Below are 9,417 nucleotides of genomic sequence, written 5' to 3' on the forward strand. Positions count from 1 at the left end.
AGTAGCATACAGCTAGTTGATCGTAGGTAGACGGGTGCTAGCTTCAAGCAATTGCTTAAGCATGGCATTAGACGTTTTTCACTTAGACGACCTCGTCTAATGAAATTAGACGCCCCCGTCTAATAGCAGGATCCATTAGACCACTTGGTCTAATGGGATTAGACTACACGTCTAATTACGGTTCCCTTCAGACTAATCTGAAGGAGTTAGACTACACGTCTAACTCTCATACGTTAGACTGCCCGTCTAACTACGCATCCCTTCAGACTAATCTGAAGGAGTTAGACTGCACGTCTAACTCTCATATGTTAGACTGCACATCTAACTACGCATCCCTTCAAACTAATCTGAAGTTGTTAGACTACACGTCTAACTCTCATATGTTAGACTGCATGTCTAACTACGTTTGTTAGACTGCACGTCTAACTACGTATCCGTTAGATTGCACGTCTAACTACGTCTTTGTTAGACTACACGTCTAACTACGTCTGTTAGACTGCACGTCTAACTACGTGTCCGTTAGACTACACGTCTAACTACGTCTGTTAGACTACACATCTAACTACGTCTATTAGACTACACGTCTAACTACGTATCCGTTAAACTGCACGTCTAACTACGTCTGTTAGACTGCACGTCTAAGTATGCATCTAATAGCCAATTAGTCTAATGAACCTCATTTAGACTTAGACTAATATAACATGTTTTCGATACACCTACACCAAAAACAATTAGACGACTTAAATTAAGTTTTATACACACTCATCATGAAAATTCCAATAGTCAAAATACTTTGACACTTAGTCAAAATAATTTGATCCAACAACTTCCCCCTTTTTGATGATGATGTTAAAACTTTGCATATATAACAAAATAAGCATCCATCATATAAAAGAAAGAGTTAAACTTGTTCACCAATCTCACAGAACCACTTTCCAAAAACCAATATTTAGAAACCAAATTCAAAGAACCAAGTTCATAAGCTAATAGAAGATAGTTTAAGAGATTATTGTTCTTCCCTTTTCGAGAGTGGGTCGATCGGGTAGGTGAATCCTTGACCGCTGATTTCTTCACTAGTCAGAAGCTTGTGAAAATGAGGGAGAGAATGGCCACCACGACCAGTTCCACCACTTCGACCACCAAGATCACCGTTGCGACCTCCGATACTTCTTCCACCGCGATCGCCGCTGCGACCTCCGCCTTTTTTGATTGGTCTGTCGCTATTATCACCAGTTGAATTTCTCTTGGACCTGGTGCCTGTTGAAACACCACCACCTCTTCTTCCGTTATTGTCCTCACCTTGAGTGATAAAATTCTTCTCTTTCTCGGCCGCAGCCTTGACATCTTTTTCATCCTGAATATTCCTTGCAAAGGAATCGGCCTGTTCTAACCTCTCAGCATCAGCTCGCCTAATATTACCTTGAATCTCAACCATCTGATCTCGAATTAAGCTAATTCCATCCATAACTTCATTATGCATTTCAACGTTGTTTTCTTTTTTGCAGTCGAGCAATTCGCTTTGCCGTTTGAAGAAGTTCTTTTCAAATTTAGAGTAAGACTTGTTGACGATACGAACCTCGTACGTGTTCTTCTTCAGTGTCTGCTCCATCTCATTATGGGTTTTAAGAAGATCAGCAAATTCCTTCTTGTTAGATGTCTGATTCTTCATAATCTTCATCATATTTGATTCCATTACAGCCATATTCTTCTAAAGAGTTGCCATCAATGCTGTCACGGACTTCATAAGCTTTGTACCGTCAGCAGATGATCCTTCATTGGATGAAATCTCTTGAGAATCTACTGGAGCGGTCTGAATGGGACTAATATGGGTGAAAACTTGCATGGACTGTTTGGGTCCATCTTTATATGACTCACTTTCAGATTTTTCTTCTTCTTCATCTTCCAAACTTTCTTCACATACCTTGTGAACCTTATTAGACAAATCTCCTGAATGATGATAAGGGTTGAGAATATTATCATGAATATTTGCAGCAGTGATACCAAGAAATGGTAGAGGCTTTGGAGATCTTGGAATAAGACATTGAGACAATGGAAGCCCTTCTGAAGTTTCATTATTCTTGGCTTGTTCCCCCTCAGATGAGAAACTCTTCTTTGATTCCTTGTCTTTTGAGGGTTCCCCCTCAGATCTGACTTCATCATGCTGACTAACTTCAGCCTCCTTCTCTGGAGATGCCTCTGCTTCAAGAATAGGGGACTCCAACACTTCCTCTTCCTGATTAACAGGAGATAAAATGGGTTCCTTAATAACTTCTTATTCTGTAATCGGGTTGGTTTGAACGGGTTCCACAGATTGCTCGATACTGGGTTGAGTCATTAGACGTTTTTCCTCAACTGAAAAACTTCCCATTTCTATATGAAGAGCAGCAGCTTGCTCATCTTCATCAACACCACGATCATCGTCAGATCCATAAGTTCACCTTCATCTGAAGAGCTTCCAAATGGACTAGCCCCTAAGAAATTTGCTCTATGAACATACCTGGTGACTGTAGAAATGTAATCCTCCATAATCACATCCAATCTTTTCAGAGCTTTTTCCTTTGCCTTAACACTCTTCTCAAAAGGGTTGAAATTGGCCCTTCTGGCCTGCAAAATTGGAAAGAGAGCTCTTCCTTTCAGATTTGCTTCAATTAGCTCTTTTCTCTTAAGAGCTTCAAACACCTCTGATGTCTTAGCCCATTTCAAGACTCTCTTTTCATTACTTACAAGCTTTAATCATTGATTGCTAATGCTTTTGCCCTTGATGACCTCATCGTACTTGATTGACATTTTGTTCAAGACCTAAGTGTCAAAGATTTCGATCTTTTCAGCAGCAATAATGTTGTTCTGATCCATCATAAGATTGACGATGCAGATTGCTTCAGAGACATCCTCATTAGTATCGATTGCAACACTCTTCCCTTTTCCAATCACATCAACCGGTTTTGGAGTGGGTCTAGGTTCCCCAATTGTGATTCCAGCAGCTTGTCTTATGAAACACATAATTTCGTGGGCAGTAAGAGGTTTGAAAAAGAATCCTGGTGTGGGTTCGGCTGGAACAAGCTTACCAGTCACAAAGGACTCTATTGGGACAGGATTGGGAACATGAGGCTCTTCGACTAGCATAGAAATAGCCTTTTCTGATACATCACCAGCAACAAGGGTAAGAATTGCACCTTGCTCTGGTTCAAGAGATTTTGTAGCATCAACAACTACAAGATCGGGTTGACGGACAAAAGATGGAACCCTGTCCAAATTTTCAGTGTTTGGACCAACTGGCTCAATAGTTGGCCCGACAGCAGATTCCTCAACAGGAATAAAAACATATTTGTCTTGTTCCAACACAGGAACATTAAATTTAGGCATTTCGGCCTGAGATTGGGGAGGGATTACCTTCGATGATGCTTTCATGGATTTAGACGCTCTGGGCGCCTTTGACTTTTCTCCTCTTGAGACAGAGGACCTGGATGACTTTCTCAACTAACTCACAGTTGGAGACAGGGGAGACATGGGAATGACAGCAAGTTCGACTGGACCTTGCCTGACTCTGGAATCGACTATTCCAGAGTCCTTCTTCGAAGAACTCTTTATACTGGTAGAGCTAGCTTCTGATTCGTTGATAGTTTTAGATCTTTTGGCTCCTGTAGACAGGACAGAGACCGTTGGATGTTTGGAACGAGTAACAGACCTTCCTCATGTTTGTTGGCTTGATGCTCCCGAGAGCGATTCTTTGTTGTTCTTCATTCGGACGAGGGTGTTGGCAACAGTGAAGACTGTAAACACCCTGGTAGAGTTGATCGACTCCGAATCCCCCATGGGGACCCCCAAATGTTCCAACAAACGACTTAGTTGAGCAGCAAAGTTTACACTTTCCTTGTTCTCCTGATTGATCGCAAAACATAGATTCTGGTATAAATTTGAGGCCCAGTTGACCTGAATCTCTTTTGAAATGGTCGTCATGTAGTCAAAACGATCTTGAATATATAGATGGAAAGACCCTGCCTTCCCCTGAAGCGCTTTAGCCACTACGTCATTAAGCAAAATAAACTAGGGTTTTAGAGCCTTCTTACTCCCGTTAAGTCTAATCTCCGAGCCATCGACGGAAAAGACCATTTTCATTTCTGTTGTGACTTCCGATGGCAGATGCAAGTTGAATGTGTGCCCCTATAACGAAAGTTCGAAGAACTCCGCATAAACAGCTTCGTTGAAAGAGATTTCGGTTTCATTCACGGTTGCAACAATCAAATCGCCGACCATCGTCGTCGATTTGAAGAACTCCCTAACTTCTTTTTCATGGAATATGAACAGCCCGCCAAGGTACTTCCCGAGACCGGAATATTCAAGGGTTCTGAACATCTCGACCATATCTTGTTGATCGAACGTGTAGATAGAGGGAAAATCAACCTGCAGAGTACAATGACCAAGTGTGATTCTCTTGTTTCCCATTTTTGACAGAATGCGAACAGCCACAAGATAAACAAGGGTTTCTTAGAGAGAAAATCGAAGAAATCTAGGGTTCTTAAGAGATTTGAGAGAGAAAAAGCTTTTTCAATCTCATGCAGAATGTCCTTATATAGACTCTCAAGAGTCGCATAGTATAACCGTCATATTTTCTAGGGGTATGGCCCATAAATTAATATTAGACGTCCTTTACAAGCAGTCATCATTATTTTGAGGGTATATTAGTCATTGTCTCTTAACTTGAAAGACACGTGTCTTCATATTATTCGGAGATGACTATGTTTCTGTTTGAGCGGGAAAATTAGATATCACCTCACGTGGGATAGCTGTCCTTGATCGGTCTAATACACACGTAGTTAGACGTTTTTCTTACTTACACCAACCTATGAAATCTAAACGTCTATTAGACGCATGGGTCGATTAGATGCAAGCGTCTAATCACGTGTCTTATAAACGTCTAACGTCTATTAGACGTAGGCGTCTAATTACGCATGAACAACACGTATTAGACGTTTGTTTGGTTAAACATGAGCATCCACTTTCTCTTGACGTAAAAATGTCTAACGTCTATTAGACGTCTACGTCTAACCGCGCAGGTTATTAACCAAGACACATAGACTTAGATCCATAAGGTGTGAGCAAAAATACGTCTAAGTACATGTTTTTTCTCTTAGACGACCTCGTCTAATAGACCGATTAAGGTATTTTGTCTAAGTGTATCTTTATTTCCAAAATAAAATTTCCCTCTCATTTTGTGCATGTACAAAATGAATTAAACAAATGTTTTGAGGTCCTTAGGACCAAAAATATTTTTAAAACATAAAAACACTTAGTCCTCTGGAATGGCAAAGGCCATTGTTGATCTTCTAAAATATATACTCACAAGAGTATTCTCAATGCTTCCTTCTTGCAGCTCTCCTGCATCACCTACACAAGAAACTATTTACAAACTTTGGTACCCACATTCAATTGGGTCCTCGATCAATTAGTCCCTTAGGAATCCATATTTGAGATATTCTGATGGATTTCCCATTTTGTGTTGTGATTAATGCGTATGATTTTGACTTAGCAGACGCCTTCATGCTAGCCACTGATCCTTTAGCTTTTGAAGATGATTTTCTTTTAAAACTTCTTGACTTTGAGTCAGGTTTTAGATTGTCAAATTTTTTGGTTGCTTCTAACTTATTTTTCAGCCAGCTAATAGTCGGCGGAACATAAGTTATTTCATTTTTCAAAGCTACTTCTTCATGAATGGGATCAGATTCAATATCAGTTAAACTCCCTTTAACAAAGCTTATTGGCTTAAGCTTGTTGATAGCTGAGTTTGATATTTTGCAGGACCAGTTTGGGTCATTGCCATCAAATTCTAAACCGGATCTAGATCCAGCAGGTTTCAACAGACTAATCTGATATTTGACAGCTTCTCCAGACCTTGTCCAAGCACTTACAACATAGTTTAGCCTTTTGTTTTCAGCAGAAAGAGTTTGAATCTGTTCCTTGAGTATCTCATTCTCAGATGAGATCTCTACTACTTCCTTTTCAAAAACATTTAATTCTTGAGTTTGAGATAACACTGGTTGAGACTCTTTAGATAAAGATTTTGTTTCATGCAGGGATTCTGCTAGCTTTCTATACTCTATGACCATGTCATCTAGTGTAGCTACCAGTTGTTCCCTTGAAAACTTTTCAGAAGAGAAATCAAATACCTTAGTTTCCTGAGTTTCTTCTTCTTCTCTTGCCATGAAGCAAGCCACCTCGTCTTCATCACTGTCGCTGGATGAGAAGTAAGAATCACGGTGGTTTCTTCTGTTCTTCTCGTCCCCCGCCATAAGAGCCTTCAGCTCCTTTTCATTGCCATTCTTCTTCTCTTCACGCTTCGGCTTCCGACATTCCGATTGGTAATGACCTAAAATACAACAATTATAACACTTAACATTAGCTTTGGATTTCTTATTATCATTAGAATTTGAAAAGCTTGAGTTAGAGTTGCTCTTCTTCATGAAGTCGCCAAACTTCTTCACGAAGAGAGACATAGCATCGCTGCTGAGCTACTGAGCTGATGTCTGCACGTCAAGAGCGTCCGGAGGCTCTTCAGAGGTCACCAATGCTTTGGCAATGATAATGGATGTGGATTGATCTTCTTCAATCCTAGAGTTCAGCTCGAACTCGTAAGCCTTGACATCCGCGAAAAAATCGAAGAGCAAGATCTTGTTGAGGTCCTTGGATTCCCTCATAGCCATCGTCTTTATGTCCCATTCCCTCGGTAGAGCGTGCATGACCTTAATAGCAAGCTCCATGTTGCTATAGGTCTTGCCAAGAATAGATAGAGTGGAGACAATTTGGCTGAATCTTGTGTCGAACTCGTTCATCGTTTCTCCGGGACGCATCTTGAAGCTATCGAACTGTTGAGTGGCAACCATAATCTTGTTCTCCTTGGTTTGCTCATTTCCCTCACACAGTTGAGTGAGTCTGTCCCAGATCTCCTTAATAGTATCACACTCGATGATGTAGTTAAACATGTTATCATCAAGAGATCTGTACAGAACATCTAAAACCATGTTATTGAGGTTGTTCTTCCTCTTGTCTTCACTAGTCCATTCGGATTTCTCCTTATCGATCTTGATAGGACCATCTGTGGTAACACTCCATATGTCGTCATGAAGAGAGGAGAGATGAGCACGAACTCTCTTCTTCCACACGATATAGTTTTCTTTAGAGAATGTGGGGATTGCAGTGACACTAACATCTTTGGTTAAGGTCGACATTCTTAGTGAAAGCTTGAGAATAGAAACACAGCTCTGATACCAATTGATAGGATCGGCGATACCAATTGAGACGGGGGTCTGGCTATTGATGACGGCTTCGGGAAAACGGTTTGATAAAAATCATGTTAAGGATTAAAATCACTTTCTATTCTACATAAATCCTTGCAAACTCTTGAATGATTCAAGTGCGGAAACGTTTGCTCATGTTTGAAGCAAAGAACCAAAGAATGAGAAGATGACAGAATGTAAATGACACAGTAGTTTTTTTATGGATGTTCAGAGCAAACTCTCCTACGTCACCCCTTCTTCCAACCAACGGAAGGATTCACTATACGTTTCTTAGAATCAAATACAGTTGCGCGATTAACTCGTTGTTGAACAGAACAGACTCTGTTCAACTTACAATATGATGAAGTATATCACTCAACTAACACAATACTTTGATTCTAACTCTCTATTGATAAACACACAGTAAAGAAAGAAAGTAGCTCTTTTGTATATCATCTTGTATATTCGTGTATGATTCTCTGAGTATCGATGGATCAATGATTCATGCGCGGTCCTTGAAGATCTTTAAATAGGGAATAGGTACCAACGGTCTAATTTTCCATAATGACACGTGGCGAGCTTCCATTGGAATGTCTCCATAGTACACAGCAGACTCTGAGCACCAGGATCGTGGTCGTACCAATCTGGTAGTGCGCCAAATATTCTTCTAGGATATTCCTGCAAGAAACAAGTAGTGAGAAGAATATTTTCTTACGTGGCATTAATCAATTGGTTGCAACTGGCTGTCGTACTGATCTTCACTAGAAAGTGGAGCAGGAGTAGCATACAGCTAGTTGATCGTGGGTAGACGGGTGCTAGCTTCAAGCAACTACTTAATCATAGAATTAGACATTTTTCACTTAGATGACCTCGTCTAATGAAATTAGAGGGCCCCGTCTAATAGCAAGATCCATTAGACCACCTAGTCTAATGGGATTAGACTACACGTCTAATTACGGTTCCCTTTAGACTAATTTGAAGGAGTTAGACTGCACGTCTAACTCTCATACGTTAGACTGCACGTTTAACTACGCATCCCTCCAGACTAATCTGAAGGAGTTAGACTGCACGTCTAACTCTCAAATGTTAGACTGAACGTCTAACTACGCATCCCTTCAGAATAATCCAAAAGAGTTAGACTGCACGTCTAACTCTCATATGTTAGATTGCACGTCTAACTACGTCTTTTAGACTGCACGTCTAACTACGTATCCGTTAAACTGCACGTATAACTACGTCTCTATTAGACTGCACGTCTAACTACGTCTGTTAGACTACATGTCTAACTACGTGTCTGTTAGACTGCACGTCTAACTACATCTATTAGACTGCACGTCTAACTACGTCTGTTAGACTGCACGTCTAACTACGTCTGTTAGACTGCACGTCTAACTACGTATTCGTTAGACTGTACGTCTAACTCTATGCATCTAATGGTCAATCAGTCTAATGAACCTCATTTAGACTTAGTCTAATATAACATGTTTTCGATACACCTGCACCAAAAACGATTAGACGACTTAAATTAAGTTTTATACACACTTATCATCAAAATTCCAATAGTCAAAATATTTTGACACTTAGTCAAAATAATTTGACCCAACAGATTTTTTAATTTTTCAAAAGATGTTATAAATAATTTTTCCATTGCCAACAACAGCTGAAATAATGCAAGATACAATATTGGTTATGTTCATTACCTATAACAACTACAATGTCTAATTTACAAATATCAGCTTAACAATGTCTAATTTACAAATATCAGCTTAACAATTATTTTTCACCTAAGTTTTCTAACGACTAACATGAAGACCACTAATCATGTCAAATTTATCATGATTGATCGTATTGCATCACCAATTGTAACAAATAACAATCCATTATTGAAGTTAAGACAAATCATCCGTAAGAATTAATCTAGCTACTAGTATACGATTTAAGCAAAGAAAATGGGAAAGGGGTTACCTTCTGAAATTTCGAGCAAAAATGAAAAAGAGTCGCAACTTTGTTTGCTGTGACTGAGAAATCTAACTGTAGTGTTGAATCATTGACGAACAGAAGAGTAAAAGAATAACTAAAGAAGTGAGATGGATGAATTTGAGTGTTTTGCATAAATGTTTCTCATAATCAAAATTATTTCTAACAA

General features: G+C 39.6%; 1 protein-coding gene across 1 annotated transcript; it reads right to left on the reverse strand.

The window, feature by feature from the left end:
• Window positions 1-1,006: 1,006 nt before the first annotated feature.
• LOC124915912 (keratin, type I cytoskeletal 9-like) lies at window positions 1,007-1,702 on the reverse strand. The gene has a single exon (XM_047456660.1). The coding sequence runs from the start codon at window positions 1,700-1,702 to the stop codon at window positions 1,007-1,009; it is 696 nt and encodes a 231-aa protein (XP_047312616.1).
• Between the last annotated feature and the right edge of the window lie 7,715 nt (window positions 1,703-9,417).

This window comes from Impatiens glandulifera, chromosome 9 (assembly GCF_907164915.1).
Source record: "Impatiens glandulifera chromosome 9, dImpGla2.1, whole genome shotgun sequence".
NCBI classification, from domain to species: domain Eukaryota; kingdom Viridiplantae; phylum Streptophyta; class Magnoliopsida; order Ericales; family Balsaminaceae; genus Impatiens; species Impatiens glandulifera.